This window comes from Helicoverpa armigera, chromosome 13 (assembly GCF_030705265.1).
Source record: "Helicoverpa armigera isolate CAAS_96S chromosome 13, ASM3070526v1, whole genome shotgun sequence".
Lineage (NCBI taxonomy): Eukaryota > Metazoa > Arthropoda > Insecta > Lepidoptera > Noctuidae > Helicoverpa > Helicoverpa armigera.
In genome coordinates this window covers 1,561,989-1,589,560 of record NC_087132.1, presented here as the reverse complement: position 1 = coordinate 1,589,560, position 27,572 = coordinate 1,561,989, and the positions used below count along the sequence as shown (strand labels likewise).

Below are 27,572 nucleotides of genomic sequence, written 5' to 3'. Positions count from 1 at the left end.
TTAGGGATTTTGCTATTATTGTTTTTGTTGATTTATTTAAAAAGCTGACTACTGTTTTGATTTGAGATAGATACCTTTTTATCCGGGTGCTTGAAGTCGTTCCCACGGGACGTGAAAACCAGTTAGTATATATCCATTACCCTGTCTACCCATTTCTATTTAAGGTTTAAGTAAACTAAACTGAATTGAGAATGAAATGTAATACTAGTTCCAGGAATCCTAGAGAGCGACTAATTAGTCATACAAATAGTAAGACGATATTACTAGCCCTAGTGTTTCATAGAATTTCTATCAACAAAGGCTAGAAATTGTATACTTTTGCTTAACACTAGCTTTTTATCCGGTTATACCTGGCATTTCAGGCACCTGAATAAACCGTCCGTAAAGTCCTCACAGGTATATTTTCACTAGCAGCTGAATCTACGCCTAACTTGATAAATAGTCCATCTATTAATGAAAGATTTTTTCAAATAGGATTGTAGTTCCTAAGATTTGCACATCCCAACCAACAAACAAATTCTACAGCATTATAACATTAAGTATAGATATTAAAAATCTGACTTCAGTCTCCCCTTTAAGAGTATAACAATACAAACAAATCAGCATTTAAAAATAACTCTAATAAGGATAAAACAGTAACTTTTACCTAATATTCTTACAAAGATGAAGTCCAAAATTATACTTCTAAATATAGGGAAGCGCGAGTAAGAGAGGTAATAAATAACATTTTTATCGCCCTCCTTGCGTAATGGTATCTTGATTCATTAATAGAATAGCATTATAGCTTCGCGCATGTGGCTGGAACACGCGAATATATCGTCCTTTATATGAGAGAAGGAGTAGGCACAGTCAGGATATAATACATGCTTTGAAATAAACAAAAGAAGGTGTTGCACGTTCCTATATATGTATGTGACGCTGTGCTTATAGTATTTTTAATTTGCTTGACTGCGGTAATCTCACAGTTAAAGTTCACGGTAAAAAAAAATACAGAAAATGCAAACTTTACCCAAATTAAAAATACATACATAAGCTGCTAAAAAGCCCAGTCTCCTTTAAACATAAAAATAAACGGCACTTAAACTGAAAACCTGCCGATCAACGACTATTCCATTACTCTTAAAACTCAGTAATCTAACAGGATTGAGGTCGAAACACCACTTAATTTATAACGGCAAAACATTAACGATAATGTTCGGACGATGCTCGTAAAAAATTACTTTATCGCTTCTTCGGGAGGTTCGTTATTAACTCGAATTAACAATTTGCAGCGCTATTCCGTACATCTGTACTCAACACTTAATAACTTTATGGTTCAATAATAACGTTCTTTGGGAGGAAAAACCCTTAAGCCCAAGTCCACCGACAAGATAAACGTCCTTTAAAAAAAAAAAAACACTGTTTACTTTGAAAATAGAACGTTAGAATTCATAGTGGACAGTGGTTTTAAGAAAAATTTCGTTTATGTTGTGGGTGCACTTGGGCCCTATCATCATCCTCCGAGCCTTTTCCCAACTATGTTGGGGTCGGCTTCTAGTCCAGTTCCAGTGAACTTGGGCCCTAATGTGTATTAAAATAGGCTGTTCTGGTGATTAACAAACCGCGTACACAAGTTTGGAGTCGATTGAAATTTGGCAATTTTGTTGGTGACGATGAAATTAAATCGGAGTGATATCGGACCGGCTTGGCGGCCAATATGACGTATTAGAGTGTAGGCGGGTTATACAGATTTCAATGTTCAGGGCAAATACTTTTGTGTATATTGCTTCTGAGTTTGTTGGTTTTGTGGAATTCGATTTTCGGGTCCTTGAAGGGGTTCAAAATGACCGATGTTGAGGACCGGTTTCATTGAAAAAGTAGGATCTGGTTTGACACTTATCTGTGGTTACAGCCAATGTCGTGGTCCAAGAAATTAGGTACTATTTTAGAAGAAGTTAATTATGCATTTCTTGTACAAGAATAAAGACCCCGATACACGAAAGATAATGAAAAAACTTTCTCGTATGTTAATACTTAATGCAGAACAAAAGTCACCAATCACTAATTCATCGAACATGCAACAACTGGTCTTAACAAACCTTAATTCAATTCACAACAAATAACAAATGAGAGACAAAAACAAAAAACAAGAGTAATTCATCAAAAAGGAGTGCTTCTGTAGTTCAGTAGTCCTTAGTAGTTCCATGGGGCTATTTATAGGGGTAGTTTCTTAAGGGTGGAAATGTAGGTACAGCGTAAATAATTCATTGAGTACCCGCATTTGTTATGATGATAGTGAATGTATATCGGTGAAGGTAAACTTAATATTGGGGTATTTTTGGCCTGTTTTTGTTAGTATTTATTTTGGTTGTGAATAGGATTGTTTTGTTTTTTGGAGGATCAATGTCAATGGATAAAGTTTGTTTGAAATATTTTGTTATCGGTTCTTGAAAGGCACCTACGTATTAATAAGTGTTGTTTTGTAAGAAATTTTATTTAAAAAATGTTCCAATGCTGATTCTAATTTGCCGTTTGAAGATGTTTTATGATATTTTCTTGCAGTACCTACATAACTACTTCTTATTTCATCACATAGCCTAACAAATAAAAATCCCACCTACATTATTTTAGTGAACCGCAATGTCCCTACGCTCAGCACCTACAGGCCTACAAACATAACATAGTACTGACCTTTACTCGCGCCGTCAGGCCCCCGCAGTATGGAGCACTCTTCTATTGTGCCGAACGGTGTGAACAGCTGACGCACATCCTCCTCCGTCTGCTGTTTGCTGAGCATGCCCACGAACAACTTCCGATCTGTGATGAGAAAACTACGGTTAGTATGTACTAAGGGATTTTTTGTGGCGTTCCATTGCTAGTTTGTTCAATTTTGTTTTGTGGTTCATTTGATTTTGAGCGTATTTTTGGAACAAATGTTCATTATTTCAATAAACAGCATCAATAAAGTCGTATTAACATAGTAAATTTTGAGAAATATTGAAATCATTGCATTAACCTACTACGCAGGCCTACGCAGTGCTACGCGGCTACGCCAAGCTACGACAGGCCTACGCCTCAAACTAACGCTCAAACTCAAACAGTTACCTCAAATTAGACTTTAGAACTTAGTGGTTGGAACTAGCAATAGAACGCAGTAAAACAAAGAGGCACACCACAGGAAGCCTAGCGGTGGTTCGTGGAGAGGCGGGCTTAGACTGGACTTCGGTGCCAATGGACCAGGTTTGAGTAGCGACCGGGCGAGTGCAGACTCCCTGAACAGGGCGCTGAAGCGCGTAATTCGCGTAAACGTGCGCGTACACAACGCCACACTTAGTGGCACCGCAGTCGCGCGACAGTTTTCCGCTAGCACCACGGTACCTATTAATTTTGTGTGGAAAAACAGCTTATTAATTTTGATTAGTATTGTGTTTGCACAAAGTTTGAATAAGTTGTTTTTCGGTTGATTACAATGGTTTAAAATCAATGAGTATGGGACGTAAATGCGCATACTTTGATTGATGTTCAAAAAGAAAAAAATATTTCCTAGTATTTTTTTGTATTTTCTTAGATAGCTTTTGTTATTTATATGAACATGTTACAAATGTATGCACATTAACGTGGCTGGTTGTAGCGCTGTGTGCGCGCGCACTAAGTTGCTACTGTTGTCAATGTTAAGTCAAGGAAGAGACAGCCTAGAGAGAGATTGAAATTTTGCGGTGCATCGAGAAATTTATTGAAATTATAGAAAAAATATTTAGGAATTGTATCCTAATTTTTATCTTAGCCAACACAACACTTTTTTCTTATTGGAGTTTTACGATATACAACATGTAAACAAGTACTACAGAAAGAGGCACAGAGAAGTTACATTTAACCAAATGAAATTAAATAAATAAAAATTCAAGACATGAGTGATTTGTGGCGTCATTTGAAAGTGCTCTTAGCACACACACCAATTTTTAATAATGTCATCAAAAAGGGCTCTATAATTAATTTCTGGATGCACATAATAAAGGTTGTATCACAATTCCTTCCAAATCAGCGCCCTATCACAGGGTGATGAGTGAGCCGCCGCCACTACACGCGCCCGCTCCCATCACCTTCATCACCATATCACATGTGACGTCATCAACATATCACCGTATCCTATCACATGTGATGGAACAACAACAGCTCTATGATAACACATAACACACAGTTTTAGTTAATGAAATACAACGAACAAAATTCAAATTCAGGTCAACACAAAAATTAGCACATTACACTAAAACGTTGCAATGGTGAATCGACGAGGGTCCCGTAGATTATTAGGGGTCACACATCGATTAGGGGCTACGGAACCCTCTGGGGGCCTTGTTACTTTAAGACTTCTGTGTGAGCTTAGAAGTTCGCGTCACCCAATTCAGTTCTTCTTTTTTTGATCAAAGAGCGGCATCAATTTTGGGCGTCATTGGCTCTTTACAGAAATCGGCGTTCAATATAAAGAACTTGTTTTTAATAAAAATTAATGACATAATAACATAAATCCACACTAATTACGCATCGAAATGAATACGAAAAAAAAAACAGAAAAAAAAACAAAATAAAAAATAGTTTTTACAGCACGACGATAACTAATGGTGCAGAGTGAGTGTTTGCGTTCCACGTCTAACCTTTTTGCTGTCGAGTTTGCCTTGAGAAGTCCGAAAAAAAAGTAATTTACTACATTTGAACTCGTAATTTGAAAAGAGAACACTGGGTACATGGAGTAACGAAGAGAGAAAATGGAGCGGATAAGGCAAGGCGTACTCGGCAAGGTTAGACGTGGACATTCGCTCACTGCGCGCGCTATTTGACAGACAGTGACAACAGTACAGCCTAGGGCACGCACAACAAACGCTACCTGAGTCCGCCTATGCGCGCCGCCTCCCCTCGCCCCCTGGAACACAAGAACATGCTACACACGCTTACTCCACCGCTCCACATTATAGCTCATTGTAGTGAGGACTGTTTGATCTGAGGGTCGGTTGAGTCATCTTTCACATCATCAATGATACACTTAATTATAAATGGTGACAAATGATATTATGATTACTTGGGTGGCGACTTCATTCCTAATAAGTATCTGGAAACATCCATTTCTTTCCTAATGACCTAAAATACATACCAAGACATACCTACACGAGTCGTACATATTTATAACAAAGCCGAACAAAATGATACAGTAAACTTCTTTAAAACTTAATAATTTCATATAAAAATCACAATTAAGAACTTATTTCCAGTATTTTCTACACTAAAATCAAAACATAACAAAACGTACGACTGCAACAGAACAGCACAACAATTAGCCGTCTTCCCAACCAGGTACAAAACTAAAGGGCAAGAGTTCACAAACAATGCACAGCTACACGTACAAACGTACAACAGAACCGTCTGTCCCTAAACATTGTTCCGAATATTAGAACCGGGTGGGTGGGTCATTAAATTCAGATTTATAAGCGAACACCCGGATATCTCTCCCGTGCGACTGTGCTAATGACCACGTAAATTGAGATAATTTCACAGCGGACTTGATAATAAGGCTGCGGACATACGCACCAAGTTTGGTGTGTTGCAGTTAAGTGGGATTAGGATTATGTATGTGCTGCAAGATATAGTTTTTTGGGAGGAAATTGTGATCTAGTTTTTACAGTATGTTAAGTATTATCTGAAGTAAGACTTTGGGACGCTGTTAGTTTTTGGGTATATTACATAATGTACATAAACATTACATATTTAAAAATATAAGTTTATTTTTATTATTTGACTACGTTGTAAAACTATTAGTAAAATATTTCCCTTTTTTCTATATTCTATGCTTTCTGTCTCTCTATCAATTAATATTCTTTAGTTTACGCACTTTTAGTTTTCAACGTACATTTTAAAATGTCTAATAGCTTATAACACCTGTACATTGATAACCCTTAATATATTCCCACAACCATACATTTCTACTTAAAGACTTAACAGACTAGGAATGACCCTCAAAATAAATCTCTCGAGTATAATCCCCGTATTAATTTGGAAACATATTCATATGTCTCTGAGGATTAAGTTAGCCGAGATTCTTAAGCACAGGTCAAAAGTATTTTAGATATTCCCTTACCTGCCCTCCCTCGAATAAATTACTTCGAAAAGGGTCAGGATGAAAATTTGTATAACATTTTGTTTTTATTAAAATTTTCAACTATTAATTTTCAAGAAATATTAACACGGAGATAAATCGCTCATATTGTTGTAACTGAAGAAAAATATTTGAAATTCAATCTATATTATCGAGGTATCAAGCCAATATTTTAACAAAAACAAGTAAAATATCAAACAAAATACACTTGAAGTATAAAATCCGCTATAATAGCCAAATAGCCGGCTAATTGCACATCAGCTTCAAGTGGCTACAAAATAATTCTGTTTCACTTTCGTAACAAGTACTTGTATGCCCAATAATAACGTTCGGTTTTCATTTAAATCACCTGAAACGCTTCGGTACTTGACTGAGCTAATTAGACAGTGAATACTGAAAATCTGTTTCAAGTGGCTTTTGTGAGCTTCGGACCGAAACTTCCATGGTAATATTGTAAGCCTGTGACTATACAAAAAAATAGGCGATGGTAGCATTATTTTATTTGTAGTGTGTGTGTTTTTGAAGTTTTTTATTGTATTTTTTACAGTTATGGGTAACGTCATGCACCTCATATTAGGCTTATTGAATTGATATGACAGATAAGAACTTTGTTAGAATTCTTTACATACCTAATCATAATGTTTGTTAGCAGGTACATTTACGCTAGGTACATTTAAACAAAAAACTTACACTGTTCAAAAATCTTTAGCCTAGCATAGCTTAGTCTGGAAGACTTGCCATTTTCATTTATAAAGCTACTTTAATCCGTTGGCTCATCGTGTTAGCCGCATAGCCGTGTCCGTCCCGATCCCGTGGCATCCCCGTGCAGTTGCCGTACCGTTCTCATGCCGCAACGCTCCTCATTAAGCACTAATGCAGCACTATAGCTGTAGCCCTTAACGCCGCGATAAATAAACTAATTATACGCTCAATGGCCACCAATTTGTACTGTAGATTGATTGGTTATTATTATATACCTATGCGGTTAGTTATGTAAGTTCACGCTGTTTTCACTTGGTTTGTCTAAATGCGGTTTGAACTGGTATTATGTAAAACCACAGATATTAGCTTCACACTATTTGGTCCTAAAATATATAAATACGAACTAACCAAATTATGCTGCATCAAAATAAGTAAGCAAGAATAAAGCACTTTTCCTTCACTTTTTTTGTAAAAAGTAATATAAAATTGGTAAAGTATCATTTAATAAATAATCAAAAACATGTTCATTTGAAAGGCGTAATTACCAATTCTGGATGAAATACTTCTCTCATATAGATAAGTCTTTAATTAAAGGTCCCACTAATATGAAGTCCAATAAACTAGGTTTATCAATACAAGTTTCAAGTGCTTAAACTTATTGGACCTAAACATTGCTATAATTTACTAAGTTCATGAATCTGACTTAAGATTCCACTGGGAGAGCGTGATTCAAATACATATTTGATCTTATCAATAAGTGATATAGGATTAAGATGATATTTGAAGCTATCGTGCCTCTTTTCCTGAAGAGTTTTGGCACATGTGTTACATTATTAATTGTAATATTAATAATATAGCTTATTGTAGCTTATTGGAATAGTTTAGTTAATTTTCTGGAAAATACTTATTTACGCCTTGTCTTTATCTCTATTAGCTGTGCCCCGCGTTGCCACTCGAGTTCTACAGAACGTAGAAAAAAAAATCACGCACTTGGACATAAAGTAGCCTTTATTTTTTGTCTTATAAGCTACATGTGTACGAATTTCATGTAAATCCGTTCAGTCATTATACAGTCTCTATAAAGGCCTCAAACTTCCACTATCACGACACTAGGAATAGAATACACTACAGACCACGAAAAACTGCACACTACAACTACACACAGAAAAACTTTTCCTCACCTTGTACATAGAAGTCCCTAATCAATCATTACAACATATTGTTTGCTTGCAAGGGATAACGTTGCGATCTAACGTGAATTTATGAGGGGTACCAATATTATTGATAGGTTTCATGCAACATTACCGGCTTGATTGGTAGCTGCTCCCGTTTTATTTTTCCCGAAATGGAAATTGATCGGCCCTGCATAAAATGAGAGGAAGCCGGAATTTTCAGGTGGTTTTTTGTGGCTTTTAGTGTAAGGCTTACTGTAGTGTTTTGTTTGGTTCATCTTTGCGATGGTCTTGTCTATAAAATAGATGGTAAGTTCAGGCTAATTCATTAGTGTGTCGATTCTTTATATGGTAAATGTTGAAAAGGAATCTAAAACTAAAGGTTTTAATGATAATGTTCAATACAACTCATGAGTGATGTAAGTAAACCTATCAAAGATTGAAATATACTTGGGAATACTATTTTCCCATTCCATTATTATCTGAAAAAGTTTGAAAGCTTCTGAATTAAAACTACAGGTGACGGAGCAAACCACTCAGTTTTTACGACCATCAAAATTTTTATGTGTCGTAAAAGTATTTTATTAACTCCACCCATTGAAGACTTACCAAAAGGTTCCACTATTTCATCATTTTATATAAAAAAAAAACCTTCTTCGTTCGCCTCTGTCTATTTGTATTTGATAAACTATTGAACAGATCGTTATGAAGTTTTCAACAATGTTTATAGTTACTGATTTTATCTTTAAAACATCCTGTCTGTTGCGCTAGTTTAGTTTTAAGTACGAGAATGGACCCTTCTTCTATAAAACGGTGTCAACAGGCCTCCAAAACTCAGTTTCTCCATAACTTCATTATAAAATTCTGTAGGCAGCTTAAGGCCGTTGGAGCGAAAATTTCAATGTTCAGTTGATTCCATTAATTAGGCATGCTATGCGCCATCGAGCTATGTTGAATAGCCAATTACATTGATAATTGGAGGTCGCGCAGGTGTCTTCGGGACAAAGACGGTGGTACTGTGGTGCAAGTCACAAGAGAAAGGGTTGTGGAGATGCTTTGGTAGGGGGAATTTCAAAGTGAGTTCAAAAACGTTTTATTTTTCTAAGTTTGTTTGTGGGAAAATTGGAATTTTGTGTCGTGTATATGGATGTTTAGGCTAGTGTCAGATGAGTAATTTATTTCTTTTACAATTAAAAATTATGCCTTTGTTCAAAACGCAAATTTGGCAACTAAGTATTGCTTCTTGTGGTGCATAAAAGTAAAGGTACACGCGGTAAAACTACTAGTGTAATCCTAATGTCTAAAACGTCTTTTTTTTCACTGATGAAAAGTATTTTGATTTAGATACTTTGTAGTTGACCTGAAATAAGGCAGATAAAAATTCAAACAAACAGTCCAAGGCTGCCAAAAGCTTAAAACTTAACACAAACATTTTACAGTGACGGATTCCCAGACTTTGATTCTATTTAGTTCACGTTGAAGTTATAGAGCTTGTTTACGGCTAGAGGGCGCCACTGAACTATAATAGTTATTACGTGCTAAAACACTACACTTGAGACTATCTAGGTTAGCACAGTCTTTCTCAAAACAAGTAGACCATCACGCTAGTTAAATTTGTACTACTTGAAACTTCAAGTTGTGCAGTCATTTTGTTATAAGTATGTAGTAAACATTAGGTAGTTTCGGAGTTTGAGTGTTGGTGTTAATATTTATTTTAAAGCTTTGGTTTTAGTTTGGTGGTTTATGAAATATGGATGACCTTGTGTTTCATAGGATTATAACAATCTGAGGTAGCTTCATTACGCAGTTACAACTTCGTCTAGTGTTTATTTATGTATCTCCAAATTCATGCAAGTGTGTATAATTAGAACATTACAATTCCTTATAAAACGACAAATTTAACTAATTCAGATGCAGTGCCAATAAAATGCGACCCATAAAATACACTACCCAGCAAAAAATGCACCACTTATTACACAGCCCATTTAAACTTGAACAAAACACAACACAAATACACTGAGTGGCAGTATTAATCGGAACAAGCCGGTTCTTGCCGACAGGTGCACCGCAGGCGTGTCATTGCCAGGCAGTGTACGACACAGTGTTATACCCATGCGATACAAACGAGGACACGGTGTAAGTAAAGATTGTTAAGAGTACTGGAAGTGATTGGCTTCTGAGTGTAGTGGATTCGATTCCCGTTTGATACAAGTTAGTTGGTTATATCGATCGTCATATCAACTATTGTAAGAAGATTTTCTGTTGTTTATGTACCATACATACACTGAGTGGCAGTATTAATCGGAATAGACCGGTTCTTGCCGACAGGTGCACCGCGGGCGTGTCATTGCCAGGCAGTGTACGACACAGTGTCATACCCATGCGATACAAACGAGGACACGGTGTAAGTAAAGATTGTTAAGGATACTGTGATTGGCTTCTGAGTGTGATGGGTTCGATTCCAGTTTTGATAATCGACGACTTGATTGTTTATCACCTTATTGTTATGCCTATATTCTTTGTAAATAAATATTTTCATTTCTATCATTTTTTGTCTACTGATAGCTGGCTAGATTCCTCTTTGTCTCGCTTAGTCTTCGGTCAATTTGATTATTATGGTAGAGAAGTGCGCTATAGTTATAAACCTACAACCTAAAAACAATGTATCAGCTACAAGTGCATGAACAGCAAATTCAATGTATACCTACCTACAAAACTACACATCATTTGCCTGTGTGTTACTCATGGAGAACAAAACGGTGTTACTAATCTCGTAAGGGGATGATGAAAATCTTTTTATAATAACTACAAAAATGTCCCACATTAAAGGTATTAACTTCATGCGCGGCCGCGTTAAGTTTCCTGTTTACACCTCAGTTTTGGTTACCTGTTTGTAAGTGTAATAAGAGGTAGCGATTTAATATTTTAATAGTAGAGTATTTTATGCTGGCTTTTAATTTGATTGATTTGAAGACGTAACTTGCTTCGATGTCTGGGAAGGCAAAATCTTGAAGTAGACATTTTAAGGTACAAAACATAATTTCATTGTAATGGGACAAATCAATAGTACTTTGCCTCAACAATCAATTCAATCATACATAAACACACGTAGATTACTTCACATTAGGGCCACGCATAATTAGAAACACAGACAAGCGCAACATTGAAGCCAAATCAATAATTTCTAACCCATAACCCACCACATTTTTAGTCCCAACCACAAGTACATACTAGGCCCATAGTAAAAGCGTACCATTTAGCGTGAAATTAATTGCATTGCTTCAATTTGGCTCGACCAGATCAAACCGGTGGAAACCGGCGGGAAGCGGACACCACCAATTATGACTATTAAACTTAACCACTGTATGTCTGTTTCCGACATTTGACGGCCTGCCATGTTAATAAATTGCGTCGATGTAGAGTAATGTCGGGTTTAGAGGGACTTTAAAATTTTGGGCTCAATTCACTGTGTCATCATGGAATAAATATAGTATGAAATTATCTTCTTCAAACTTTGCTAGACAAAAGAAAGTCAAGACTCAAGACTGATGTAAGATGTATCAGATACAGCATTCGAACATGTTCTAAAAAATCATTTACGTATGTCAAACTCGGTATATACATATTTTAAATGGACATAAGTAGGGGTATTAAGTTTTCTTTGTAGCATAGTTGTTCAGCTCTGAGCTTCGATACACTTTCACGCCTCAAAATAGTACTAATGTTTTTAAAGAACCCAATTATCGGCCGCAACAATATTCTGAGTCACTGGTCTCATTCACTTCAATGGATTGAGTAATATCCTTTGAAGAACTAATAGTACAAGTTCGAGACACTGAACTGAGATGCAAGGACGGACAAACGTAACGTTTCTCCATTCGGATGATAAAAGGCTGAGCCACTGACTCATTAGTTCAAGATGTTCCCAAACTATCGGGCCGCAACTTGAAAGTCAACAAGAATGTCTGCCAAAGCCAGGGGCGGGGCTTGTGTAGGATATACTTAGAGTTAAGTTTTGTCATTAAATTGAAGGTCTCGGGAAATCCCGGAAGTATACCCGAGAGTTTTGGAGTTGAACAAAGTGGAATTTTTAATGTTTTATGTGACTTTCATGTTCTTTAACGTTCCTTTTTTTGTTGAAAGTACATGTTGTTGTTTTTATTTGGGGTAGATAATACAAAATTACTTTCAAGTTTTTTACAAATCTATTTTTGGAGCACAAAAATATTTGCCCTATATTTTATGTCTGAACACTCATCCCAATTCCTCCGGCAGAACGAAACACAAACACCAAACAGACCTCATCACATCAGCATTGATAAATATCTCGACAAAATCACGAACAAACCGCTCATTAACTTATCACCCACTTTTAACCACTCCACTTAATGCGCGAAGCTTAAACAGATATTTTCTGCGGCGCGGTGATTAACTGTCATCGTTCCGTTTCGGAGCAATTTTCATTAAGCCATCATTAGGCAAGAAAGTTTGGAGTGTGCCTCTTATCCCATTGGTTGGGTTCAGCCCTTGTTGATTAGTTGGCTCGCTGTTATGGATAGCTGGTTATGAAATGGTTCTAATGTTTAAAGGGCGAGTTATATCATGGATTGTATGGAGCTTTGCGTTAGTGACGTAATGGCACCTGGTAAGTAGTGTGGTAGACATTAGAGCATTGCGCATTCAATGATGTTGAAAATAATGATAAACATGTTTGAAATGCTTTCACATAATTTATATTTTTTAGATAATTTATGTAGTTCAAGAGAATTACCCCTATTAAAATTATAGTATTAAGTATTTATTTTGAGTAGTATGCTATATGTATTTAAATACATTGTGATTAAGTTTTGGAAATAAATAATTTTATTTAATTCATCTCCATTCTTAATTTTATTCAGTACCAATCTTGACTATTCAAAGACCTAGTCTCAGTGGTACTCAAACGAACGTTTACGTAGCCACGTGACGGGGCGTAGCGCCGTCCGTCAATGTTGTGCTCTGTTTGTGAACGAGTAATTTATAGTTTGTTTTGATACAACCCTAAAAGGAAACTGGTTGTATTTGTGTATAAACAGACGCTGGCTGGATTAGTTTTGGTATGGATGTAAGAAAGTTTTGAAAATACTTACCTGTCGTCTAATTTTAGCAGAGAAAAAATATAAGTCTGACCTTTGAGTGTTCTTTATGATTGAACTACAAAATGAATGTTGAGGTTCAGAAGTGTTGTAAAGAATATAAGTATTTCGTTTTAGCGTGGGGTGCTGAATATAGAACATATTGCATCATCGTTTTATTTATATGTAATTGACTTTTTCCGATCATATTGTCTTGGCTATCCATAAGTTATTAAGAAAATAATGAAGACCTACTAGGATATATAACTATTTTACTCGATGACCTCTTTTTAGAACTCTGACACTAAATAGCCGAAAAACGTACTGAATATAGACATTCCTTTAAGGTCAATCGTGTAACACGGTGTTATTAAACCATTAGGGATGACCCTACGTTCTCTCGTCAGTCGGAACTTTTATCACTAATTCAAAAGGAAGATCGATAAGTAATGGGCGGCGCTCCTCAATAATAGATCGTCTTGTATGACCTTTATCAAAGTTGGACGGCTAAGTGGCCGGAATGTGAACTATAAATAACTTTGAAAGATGGTTGCATTGAAACTTTCAACTGATTTGTTGAAATGTGGATCATGGAAGGTAACCGTTGGGTCTATCAAGTACTTACGCAAGTTTTTGTTATAATAATACAACATGTAAATGTCCGAGTTACAATAAAATATAGTTAATATTTTTTGTGTGGTTATTCCAACCTTTCAATTTCCTCTCCTAACGTGTTTCTTTAAACAATTTTCCTTTAATCACAACACAAACATACCGCGTGGCTAAAACCTAATCCCGGTACAAATGAACGTACCCACAGTCACAAATGAAGCAATTATAAAGCTAAGAACAGGAGATAGAAGCGTATCGAACCGTTAAACAATCAATGGTCGTATTAAACGCGGGTTCCGACCGGGGTTGGTCATTATCGCCCGATGCTTGCGGCGACTTTGCTATCGAGTTTGTTAGAGTTTCATATTGAGTAGGTATAAGTTTATATGTTTTTTTTTTAATTTAAAAATTATTCACGACGTGCTGAAAAATGATCATTTTTTAAATCTTATTGCAATTTTTAAAATTTATGTAAAAGATCGTCAAAAATGTAGCTATACAAATTTTGATCGAAAAATAATTGTAACATTTATGCAAAGCCTCCACTTATTTGTCCTCAGTCTTACAGTGTCAAACAAGGAAATTCGTAAATAGGTCAAAGGATGTAAAACACAAAAATTGTCGGTCAACAAGGTAAATTGTTTCAAATTATTAAGGCTAAGTACTTATATACTTAATTCACGAGGAAATTACACTTCCTTTTAAAAGTTTAGCAGTTGGTGGGGACATCTAATTATAGATCTTTTGACATATTTTTATGTAATTTTGAGTTTGGGGCATCTTTAATATATTATTTTCTTGAATATATCTTATGTACATATATTTTAGTAACAGTAGATTGAAGTAGTATTAATCGTGTATGAATTGTAAATTATGATTTAAGTCAGCTAAAGGAGTTTTAAGTAGCAGTTCTAGTCTAGTTGCGTTGGACACCCAGCTGAGTTTAAAACCTCAAAAAAGCTGATGAAAAATATTATGTACTATATATCCCTGCTAACTCTTTGAAGAGCACAGCTTTAAAGCTATGGTAGATTTAATACCTATGTTATAATTACAACTGTCACATCGCATAGAAATTGATATGTCGTCAGCAAGTTAATGACAGAGATGTGTATGTTTTCATAATTATCACTCTATTCATACAACTTTATTATATTTAACGTTGTAAACAAATTAATTATAAGGTTCTTGACATTTAATACTTGAGCAAATATGAATAGCGGTCACGTAATATAAAATAATGGATTGTATATTATTTTTTTCAGTCGATTCAGCTTCAATTGGTTTTAAACAAAACCTAACTTTCTTTTTAATTTAACGTCAATAATTTTAATTTAACAAACTTCATTAAATAGATATGAATACCTTCGGTTAAAGTTTTCAACTTAATTGTTGAAAACTGTTCAAACTTATACAAAATTAAATGGTTTTGTGTAATCAAAATCAATTGTGACAACTTCAAACTTTTTACTTGATTAGGCATGTTAGGTATTGAAAAAAAGAATTTATTTTGTGATTTGTTTACATTATATTAAAAAGAAAATGTAAATATTCACAAGTTAAATATAAGTAATAATGCAGAGGTGGTGAAAAAAGTTAAGTAAGATTAATAAAGAATTGAACAATATTCATAGTATAAATAATCCACCATAAATCATATTAAAATTGATAGGTATTCGAAACTTAACGGCATATGATAAATACCAATAATAATGTTACAGATACCTACGCAACCTAAAATTCCTTCGCAAATTGAATTATTTATCAAAACGGGCTGATATTAAAACGATTTTATAGTCTATAAAGTTGGAAATTATTATTTTAATGTTAATAGCATCAATAAATCCCGTTCATAATGGGTGTGGACGTAACTATGTTGTGAACAAGTGATCGCTTTTCAACACGTTATGTTAAGTTTATGTAAACGCATGAAATCGCTCTGTAACAAATGAAGATATAGTAAAATGTGAATAACGCGAACATTAAATATAAAGCTGCTGTTTTAGAAGTAATGGGATATTAAGATTTTAGATTCATATTTTAATTAAAGTAGTCTTTGTATACGACCAATCCTTTAAGAAGCTTTTATGTACTCTTTTTAATTTACCAAATTATTTAATAATCCTTACATGAATGATACATTGTACAAAACCTAGGTACGCCATAAAATAAAAGCAATGCGATCAAAACGACTGCTATCCATCACGCGGCCCGTTCAATGCATTTTATGAATTTAATAGTCATTACGTCATGTAATAATGCTTTATTCAAACTACGAGCTTAGATCGATCTCATGAGAAGCATAAAATAACGCAATAAACCAAAAGCTTACGAACGAAGAGTCCGATATTGAAAGGACGCTGAAACTAGAAGTTATTATTCTAGAAATGAAAACCGAGCAACAATAACCCCGTTTTACAAAATTGGTCCTTCACGCTAAAGAGATTGCAAAAACGGGTGAAGCCATTTCTAAGAAACTCCTTCGTCAAACTGCGACGGAGAAAAACCCGGTACACAATGATGGAAACTTGCAAAAACTGTTGCCCTCTTAAGCGGCGTGTCGTGAGTTGCACGTATAACTCACGAATTAGACCCGAGAGCCGTACTCGAACCAAGCTTACCGATCCGAAAACTAATCGCCGAATAATCGAATACAACACTCGCAACGAAACGATTTTTCATTCGAACAAAATTTAATTGTACTGAAACTATGCAGAGTGGACTGTTATTAATACAGTCATAATTGGAGCTATGAAAATTAACACTAATTGGGTGGAAATTGAAGTTCGAAAGAATAAAGCTGTCTATTGGGTTGGAAATTTTACATTCTGTTAATTAAATTATTTGTATACGAAATGAAATATTTCGCAATATTTTTGAAAATATTCGTGCATTGGATTCAGTCGTATATGAAATTCCTTTGCAAGGTTTGATGATTAACAAATATTTCAAATGAAAAGCTCATAATCCATTGAGTTTCAAAATGATATATAATTCAATACGATGAAAATATATCGTTTGATAAATATCTTAATGATGAAAAGAATAATATCGATATGCTCTCATCACTAGTGTCGACAGCTTGCTCGTTTCGTGAGATGTTACCATCAGAGGGAGATTCCCACTTATAATTTATTAACAGGTCATAAGTGCTAAAATGTGTACATTCATAAGTCCAGAGGCACGTGGTGGCTCCTCGAATAAATAATTCAACGTATCTGGGTGTTCATGTCGACACCCATTCGGTGCTTCGTCTTTCACTTTTCCTTTCTTTTCCGTATGAGGAAAATAATTGGAGAAAACTGTTTGGTGTGTTCGGCAAATTGTGCGAATGTTATTTTTTTAGAGCTCTACCTGTTGAAGCCTATTATTGTTATTAGATAGTCAAGGAATGTTCTGTAAATCGATATTAAAATATTAATGTTTTAAGTCCAAACTACCAGGCATAAAATCAAATTATGGTTGTTAAATGTAATAACGTGCACGTAAATTCATTTAACAAGGATGGGGTCAAGCCCTTAATTAAACTAACATGATTACATATCGTTTATACATAATGCAGTGGTGACACACGCACGAACCACTCTAATAAAAGTTTCAGGCTTACGTCCCAAAAACGTTGAACTAAAAAGCATTAAGAACCCGACCAAATTGAATTGGTACGGAACCTTTCCTTGCTAAGCTATTTATGAGTGGATAACAAGCGGTCGGGTAGCCTGCCCCTCCCGGACAAAATTATAATTGGGATATAATATGCGGAATATGGGACCCAGAGGATTTTGGACACGAAGGCTATATATTTTTCCGGGTCAATCATTTTGTCCTACCAAAGACGTATAAATACGATACAAACTAACCTCGATAGATGTAAATATAGATAGTCTTGTTTATATCGAACTATCGACTGATATTATCCGGAAGACCCAAATATTTGCTCGATAAATTGGCATTTTTGGTCAGAGAGCAAGGCTTTGATGTTAAAATTAATCTTAAGGAAATATTACCCTTTTTAGCTTAACATACTTGAATATATTCTAAGAGCAAGTTAGCATTCAATCACTGATAAGCTATATCAGCTGCGCGCAGCATAACAAAAGGGGAGCGAATTCTCAGCCGCCCCTGGGGACGGACTCGAGATGCATTTGAAAACAAACAACACATTCGGAAAGTTTCAGTCGCAAACTTTTATATTTCAAGTTCGGCAGTCTCTCAGTTTCGACAGGGTTATTTTGTCGATGGCCACCTCCAAAGTTTCCCGCAAAAGCGTCAACATTTGGTGTCACTTTTCCCTCGGAAGTTACTTTAAAATATTTACGACTCGAACTTGGCGGTACAAGAAAAATTCGCCGAGTCGTATGGCGAATTTATAGTTTGTCGATGGAGTGCGGAAGTTTCGCATTAGAGTATAATCTATCTTGGCTCTCTTATTTTTATCGTTGTAGATTTATTTGTGTTTAAAAGTGCAATGATGTAAGATTTCTGGAAGTGAATGAACTTGCTTTGTTTTATGGAGATCCGATACTAAGATGTTGAGTTTGTTCCAAACTTGTAAATTCTTCGTAGGTTATGTATGTTAACTTAAATATACAGAATTTTCTATCAACAACTCCTTTGAAGAATATATTTAGTAACTATATTACAACAATCAATAATGTATCTATATACTAGCGGCTAGACAACAATGGCTAATTAGAAAATAGCATGATCAGGATATTATCAGCAGGGTCCAAGTTACAAGAGTTGCCACAATGATTACAGGATATAGGATTGACCGGATGGCTTTTAGCAAATAGAAGTGTAACCAATTTTTATAAAATTTTCGTATATCGTTACTGTTACAGCCTTTTTATCGTCCCACTGCTGGGCACAGGCCTCCTCTCACACGGAGAAGGATTGAGCATTAATCACCACGCTTGCTCAATGCGGGTTGGCGATTTCAGACTTTATAGTCCAGGTTTCCTCAAGATGTTTTCCTTCACCTTTTTATCAGCCATTGGTGTCTAAGTATACTTAGAAAGTACATACAAACTTAGAAAAGTTGCATTGGTACTTGCCTGACCCTGGAATCGAACCCACACCCTCATACTCGAAAGGTTGGTTCTTTACCCACTAGGCCACCACGTCTATATCGTAATATCGAAAAATGCTGAAAGTACTAAAAAAGATAAGACAATATAAAAAAATATACTTAAGAAGTTAAAAATTGCCATCAAAAGCGAAGGCAAAATATATAGCCCATAAAAAAAGAATGGTGTACCTCGACGACGTAATGATCTCCCGCAGGTGCAAAAGGTGTTGTAATGAAAATCACAAGGAAAACCAATCGCTATTAAAACCGTTGGAATCTCATTACTTCCGGCGGTGCGCAGTCGATTTATCTACGTCATGGCGACAGTCACTCCGGCTGACAGTCAACACGGCTCGTAGATAATAAAACACGCCACGAACATCACTATCTATCACAGACTTATTTACCAAAGTCCTTTAAAATATTGTCGAGGTAAGAATTTTGATTATTTTTAGGTAATTTATGGTTTAGCTAATTTTGAGTTGTAATATTTTATGTCCAGTCAATTTTACATTAGCTTTCAATACTGATATAAATATCGATTTAAAATAATGGAATGGTGGAATGAAGTGGATTGCATCTACTTATTTTAGTGTCTTAAGTGATTGGCTTGTCAATCACTTTAAATATATGGTTTTAAGTAATTTTCTTGCTCGTTCACCTGTATTATCATTATCATATAATGAATTTTGAGTTACCAAGGCATTGTTATTTAGTTTTCATATATGTAATGGTATCATGAATAATAAAATATAAATTACGTGTAAAAAAGACATTTTATTAGAAATAAATGTCAGAAAATTTACAGACAAGACGTATGACCCTCAAAGGCAAAAAGACATTAGCGAAGATAGATCTGTGACACCTGAGTTTATACCTAGACCTCGGCAAGGCGGCGCAATACTCGTATATATAGATTACCTAAGACTTCATAAACTATAAAGGTAATAAAAACGCAGGCATAACTCAAGTCCTCCCCACCTTTGCTATCATTTACATTACAAGACTTACAGGGGCCATATTTTTTTTACTTAAAACGCGCCTTCGTACCATAGCTGAGATTCATAAAGTGGCATTTAACGAGGACGAACACGCGAACAGACAAATAGTTGTCATTATTACACGGTTTGTTATGAACGCACTTCATATATTATTCAAGAACAGTTCCACGATAAGTTTTAATAAAGTAGGGGTGAAGTTACAACGTTTTTGTGGGGTCTTACGGCCCTTAATGATTGCATTCTTTAATATTTAATGATGACGTAATTTTCTTCCAAGTTGTCTGTCAGTTGTTGTGTTCCATTTACGATAAGTGGGATTGTATTATAGGGAACATACTTGATGTTTGAGTTAGGTGGATTCCACAAGCAAACAACATAGGACTATAAAAGTATATTTACTTCTAAGTTAGCTTACTGGAGACCAACTTCAACCTAGTTAAGAAACGGCTAGCCAGATGGACTTCTAAACAATTATTTTCAACGTCAAAGATAAAACTCGAAAACTGCATTATCATTGATCCACTGAAAAAAAATGTATGGCACACGTTTTCATAAATTAATCAACCCGAAAAAGCTCCATCGAGTTCACCTAAAAAAATCAAATTTAGATCAAAACCCGTCTAACCTAACAAATATTCCCGAAGTGGAATTAAATCAAATCATTCACAAAATGATTGATCACACAACACACAATTTTGTGTGCGCCCACTTCGGTGGCTCGCTTCAAACTGAATTTTGATTGATTACGTGTTACATTTTTAATGGTTACTTCAAAAATCGGAAACCTACGTTCGACCCTTGCTTCAATAATTATCTTCAATTATTTAGTGTGCACCTGGAAAACAGAATTTGGTTAACGACCAAATGAAAAAATACCTAAGTAGCAATTGAAAGTTCAAAGACCTTTTTGCAAGCGAAACACGAAGATTTTTTAACCTGATCAAATTAAAAACTTCTAAACCCCCAGCTACATTCAAAGTAAAATTCAAACGAATTAGCCAATAAAAATAATCCAATATCCTGGTACCAGCGTAGAATTTTAAACAAGAAAAATCTGCGACCGCTTCCGTCGGATATACAAAATCACTTGGCGCCAATCCGGCACAAACTATTATCATTAAGACTGTACAGAGTTGAATTTAAATAACTATTTAACGGGGCAATAATGGCGAGGGCACGTACGTGCAGCAGATGTTAATTGCTTGCAGCATTTAATAGGCACGCTCAGTTGAATACTGCTCTGGCGCCGGCACGCTTAGGTCACGACCACACTGACGTAATGGCTGCGATTTTACGACTAAACGTCTAGTCGACATTGATTTTGTGACTTTGCATAAGAGCATCGTTGAACCAGTTTCTTGCATGTGTTCGGTAGGTCAGTGTGCTATGTAGATTTTAGCATCGGGTATTAGCTTACCTTCGTATTTTATGATTTAAACTTTTACAGCGAGATATCTTTTACGACAGTTGTATTTCGAGACAAACAATTAAAACATAACGATCTACAAAACTTTCAATATAAATAACTCATACCAGCACTAACTTATTCAAGAATGTTTGATATATGTTGGAGTATTAAAATATTCTCAGAAACATAATTTCCTGAAATTCCCTAATCCACGTAACTTGTAGGTACATAGAACTGTAGGAAACCACTTAGTGTGGAGAGCACTTAGCATACTGCTCAGTCAGTTTGTCCGGTTTGAAAGTAGCGTTACTATTGAATCTGCAAATATGAAATACCTAGAAAAACAAAGGCTTTTATACATAGGTAGACGAGAATTTATAAGAAAAAGACGCACGATTTAAGCCATCCAATCGGCGTTGACCTTAATTTTAAGGCCTCCTCAACCGCACCAGCCTTCCGAATGGAAACCGCACAGATTCCATACCGTGGCCATATACATCCGTCTCTCTCTCGTACGTAATATTCATATAGCTCTGTCTACCTCCCTCTCGGTGCATTCATACGAAATATATTTTGGTTTGTTTGCAATGTGCGAGTGTCGGTTTTACAAAGATCCGAGTCTCAAATTAATCATGTTTCGCTTTGTGTAACGCTAAATGAATATGAGAGAAAGTTTTTCGAGTGTAAAACGAAACGGTGAATGGGAAAGATGATTTTCTCAGTAAGTTGAAGGGAACTTTGCACTTTCTACGACTTCGCAATCTGATAGTGAAGATGTCTGAAGATCTTGTTTGCAGCGTTTTGCAAACATAAATCTTTTAGGTTTTATTTTGTTAAAGGTGTTTGTGCATTACATTGTGAAGAAGTTGTATGAAACTCTTATAATGTTCTTGAACATTGTGTGAAACTTAAAGCTTCTTAAAATCAATCCATGCTTCGTAAGAAAATGATATAAAGCTCTTTTTTATAGAAATGTATCTTAAACAAAACTGAGCAACAAAAACAAAACACACACAACACAAAACACCGAAAAATTCGTCGACAAAAATATTTGAGCAGTTCATTGAAACCGCGTAGTCGCGTGTTCTACATTAACAACATAATTCTAATGAGTGGCGACATCAATTAGTTATATTTGTCGTCAGCAATTCTCGTACTGCTCACGTTAAAACGATGTTAGGTAAATTAAATTTCGTAGATACCAATCGGAAAATGTTACGTGGTGTTCACGTAATTGTTTTTACTTTTACTTTAGTGGATTATGTCATTTAGTGGCATAAAGCGCGTTAAGGCTGTTAATTTATTAGTATTATGTAGGTGGTGAGAGTGGAAACTTTGTTAATGGAATTTCTTAGGGTATATTTATGAATAGTTGTAACGATGTGAGGTGAGCTAAAATCGGCGTGGTTAAAAAAGAATAGTCGTGACTTTTTTTTCCTATCGCTCATTCAAAATAGCAGTCTAAGGCTGGACTTCGGGAGAAAATTTGTCATACATACAATAAATAATTATGGAGCATCTAGGCCCTACCAGTAATGTTAAAGTCTCATGTATGAACATTTTGCCAGTAATAGGAGGCGAGCCAATTACTGGGCCAGCTATTAACGGAGCACAAATCCAGCTTAATAAACACCCGCCTTACAGTTCGGAGAAAATAAGCCTTATATGTGTATGGTAATTTCTTATATAGAAATAATAATTATTATTATGAGAATGGCAATGAGATAACCAATAGATTGTAATAATGAGTAAGTCGTATTTGTAGAAGAAGTCACTATTGGTTCAAAGGAGTTCATTTTGAGTTCGTGGTATGGCTAGGCGAGCTTTGTATTATATGTATAAGGTTCAACTTGGAAAAGACTGGCGACAATAGCTGTATGCTTCAAGTTAAAGGTCGTATGTATATGTTTAAAAGGGCTTTACCCAAGGATATACAACAATAATAGTACCTGAAGATCGAAATTAAGCGATCTCTGGAAATCAAAAAGAGATTTAAATCGAAACATCTTCAAAATGAGGTTTGAACCTAGAAGTCGTAAAATCAGACACATCTGGGTTTTGTGAACAAGTAGCGATGAACCGTAGTACTTAAACTAGAGTACCTAGATTTCTTTATTCTATTATTTGGGACATAACACTTGGAAGTGATGTATGTAAGCCGTTTGGGGCTGTTTGTGCCCCAAATAATATTTGACTTTGGTAGAAGGTGTTGAACTGAATTCTGGATAGCTAGAGTACGATATTTGTTATGCCTATTGAATGTTGATATTATTGGTCTTAAGCGGTCAACCTTGGAGGAAATTAATAATGGAAAACCGAGGGGATTGTCAACCTTTAGTGATTAACTTAAAATATCTGTTATGGTGATAAAGTAATGATATACCTCTAAGTTTCAGTTATTGGGAGAGGTATCAAAGCATAACAAAACCTAAATTAAGGGTTCTTCAAAATGTATGAATCTGTCATTTTAGTTCACTGTACAATATACGCATAGATATGGAGCTAAACCAGCCAATTTAAAAACAGAAATGCAATTAATAACACATATCAAGTTACTAACAAGCAACTGCTCATTTTGCCCCCAGCAACCTAATCAACTAATCAACATACCAACCCCTAAATTTCTGTCTCACAACCATTAACAAGTAATTAGTCCCTACAGAAGCAGTTAACACATAATTATAAACACATAACAGTTTCGGAAATGTCCGCACATCCTATCTTCGTATCTCAATCGATAAGTTTGAATCGCTCAGCCCAACACTAACTCATTCTCTGTTTAAGTTTCAATAATTTCCTAAGGGATTTTGGAATGTATTTGACGATGGCTACCAACTGTGAATTATTAACCTTACCCCGACCTCTGCGGGTCATTTAGACCTCAGAATTAAATTACAACGTTTGTAATTTGGAAATGGAGTTGCTTGTGATTATTTTGATACTCGATTTTGTTATTGTTATCGTGTATTGAGAAAATAGTTGAGTTAAGGTTTATTAATAGGTACTGCTATTTAAGCTGAATGTTACATGATAATGCCCTTATTCTAAAATCATTTGGGTATCTAGTCTTTTATTATTTCATTCTACATTATTACTTTTATTTTACAACAATAAGCACTAATAAACAACAATCAACTTAAGCGCCACCCTATTCCAAAAAACGCGACTTAAACAGAAATAAATATAGCTCACTAATGCCTATAACTTCGCCTCGGAAAATCGTGAATTCCAAAAAAGGAAAAATTCGTAATTCGGCGCATTTCGTAAAGGAGCCGTCAATTTGCTCCCTAATTGTCCTTGGGAAAGGTGAAAGCATTACTTTCATACATTTTTAAAGCCGACGACCGCCCGTCATCAATGTACGCCGTCATTCATTCTGACACGTCAAATAATAATTTCATGACGCAATATGGCCCCTTGTTTATGTGATTTGAATTTGGAATGTATTCCGAAATTGATTTTGACGTTTGGATTATTAATATCGGAAGAATTGGTTTGAGATATCTTGAGATATTGTTTGATGTTTATGTAATGTTCTGTTTTTATTTATGAAATATTCTAATCTTACTCTTGTTTGTTTCAAATAACGCCGTGATAACAATATTGGCACCGAATAATACTTAAAAGTAGGTACCTACTTGAGTATGTGCAGACATTAATGTATGCTTCTGTTAATTTAAAATATATCACTCTTTAATTCAACGCGAATTAACCGCAGTCAGCTTTCCAGCAAAAAGCCGAGTATCTGTTAACCACGTGAGGGCAAAAAGGCACAATTATTTTAAACAGTGTTTTCGCAGCAGATAATAACTGGCGTTCTTCATTAAAAGGCAAACAACACACCATTTAAAACAGAAAGCGGATTACCCAGCTCGATAATGGCGGAGTCGCGATCAAAAAGCTTTACTTCATAAATTATTAGTTCGTATTTCATAAAGTTAATCGCTTGAAACGGATCCCGTCGCGTAGTCGGATCGTGGACCAATCGTACGGTGTTTTAGTTTCAATTACTTGGTACAAGTTTTTTTAAAAGATCTGTTGTATAGCTTGAGATTATTTACAGGTCTTCATTTTACAAAATAATGAAGTCAACATCCTTTTTAGCCAATTTTGAAAAAAAACCTTTGAGTTCTAGTGTAATGCAGGTAAATGTTTGAAATGCACTGTTTCTTAGGACCAACTGACTATACAGTTATACATACATTTCCACAACCCAGTTACAGTGTAACACGATACCCCTTTGTAGTTAGTAGTGAGACGTTCGGGCTTCTGACTACTAATAACCAAAAGTGAAATGTACTGTATTTTATGCTCTCTCAAGGAATTTCTATACTGTGTGTTCCTAACCAAAATTCACAGTATTATTGATATTATATTTATTAGTACCTATTTGTGATTGTAGGTATATCTTGGTATGCGTACTAAATTAAAATGTTGATTCTGCATTTTACAGTGCACTTAATTAGTTTTGTTTGACCCTTGCCTAGCACTTACTGATGTGTACATTATTTTGTGAGCGATGGTGATTTATGACACAAAAATATTGTTTATATACTTATACCTAAATGAACTAATTTAATTATAAGCGTAAAAAGAAAGTACACATCTCATGGTGGTACTTATGAAAAATTACACCTTCATTTCAAATAATCTGCAATAGAATTAAATACAGTGTGTCGTAAGGGGTATAATATAAAATAATGGTATTCGCTGAAATTTACAATTACCTCCTCTATTTTCGCTGTCCGCCGGTTTCACCTGTATTGCCCGGTTCATCTGAAACAAGAAGATAGAATATTATTATTTTGTTTAGTAAAAATAGTCTTTTGAAAATAAGAAGACCGAATTTCTTATAACAGATATATGTATGTAGTACCTACCTAAATATACTTTACGAATTAGTGTATCTTATAGTGAAACCGGCAAAAAATCGTTTTTGAATTTATGGCAATTAGATAGACTAATGTCGCGACTAACTACGATACTTGGGAACTTGAAATAAACTTAAGTTTTATTTAGGAAAATCGAAATATTTTTTGGTATTCTAATATTCGACTGTACCCTAAAATATTCATTTACAAAACAGAAATTCAAATGCAATTCGTCAGCCAATCATCAGCTAAGCACACAGCATTAGACACAGCGCACAATAGTCGTAGTTAGCGATAATTCCATCACCATTACCGCGCGTGCATTGTGTTTTATACCAATAAATGTTAATTTTGCGTTAATGTATTCTAAAATAAACGCCACCGTTGACGGGCTCGCATAATTAACTGGATAGTGCTTACGGCCAGCCTACTCTTAATTGCATAGGATTAATGCACGGGAATTTGATGCGGTTTTTTTATATTTTTTTTAGCTGTTGCAGTTTGTGAATGAAGCTAATTATATTTTATTTGTTACAGGCTACGTTCTAGTTTCTACAGGCTCCGTGAAAATTACTCTGCGCTCACCAGAATAAACACCCTTTGCCGATAAATGGACTAATGGATAGTCACTGATTTTTTTTTATATCTCTCAGAGCTCAGAAGTTTCTGAGATTGGTGCGGTCAATTAAACAAATTCTTCAGTTTCATAATATTAGCATAGATATAATAAAACAGTTCTCAATATTTTTATATTAAAACGTCAAAATGTTAGTTACATATAATTATGAAATTGTTTACACTGCCGTGCATATAAACTTCAGTAGCATACACTGTGTGACATAAAATAATACCCATACCCATTAAATATTCGGCATTTTTTTATTTATTTGGAAGTGGAAAAGCATGATGTATACGTTCTAAGTATTTATGACCGTGTTGTTTTATGACCTATATACCTATATATATTTTCTTTAGTGTTGTTTTACTGGTTGATAGTAGTGCAATTTGGGTCAGCTAATTGGCCTTTAGTGTAATCGTGCTTTGGATATTGTGGTGATGGATTTAAGTTTAGGTTCATATATTTAATTTAATTAAAATATGTACTTGTATCGGTGGACAACATGTACCTACTAATTTATGAAAATAATGTGAAATGGCTGTGATTAAAAGTATAAATCAACCAAATAATGTATTGAGCTAAAAAATAGTGTTCACAGATAACGCACTGTCTACTAAAGCTATTTTTAATTTCCGATAAAAACATGATTTAATCCTGTCTGAAGGGCATAGAGTACTAATTAGTTTACACGAAAATAGCTTTCAATTTGAGATATTTTTAGTATTTTATTTTTGTCTAAGTAGTATAGACAATGTAAAAATAACAATTATCGAAATCTAGGTAATTATTTTTCCATTTAGACTTTGAAACAGTACCTACATTAATATCAATAGCTACATAGGTATTTATAAAAATAAGTTAAATACTTTATTTGTATACAT

The 27,572-nt window shown here is 35.0% G+C and overlaps 1 protein-coding gene across 6 annotated transcripts in view; it reads right to left on the bottom strand.

Annotated features, from left to right (window-relative positions):
- The window catches only part of Bru3 (bruno 3), a 559,287-nt gene that overhangs the window by 123,293 nt on the left and 408,422 nt on the right, over positions 1-27,572 (bottom strand). For all 6 annotated transcript variants that reach the window (XM_049840303.2, XM_049840304.2, XM_049840305.2 and 3 more), the window contains 2 exons: positions 25,929-25,977; positions 2,671-2,796 (listed from right to left, as the gene is read on the bottom strand). In XM_049840303.2, coding sequence (XP_049696260.1) covers positions 2,671-2,796; positions 25,929-25,977 — 175 coding nt within the window. The remainder of the gene's footprint in view (positions 1-2,670; positions 2,797-25,928; positions 25,978-27,572) is intronic.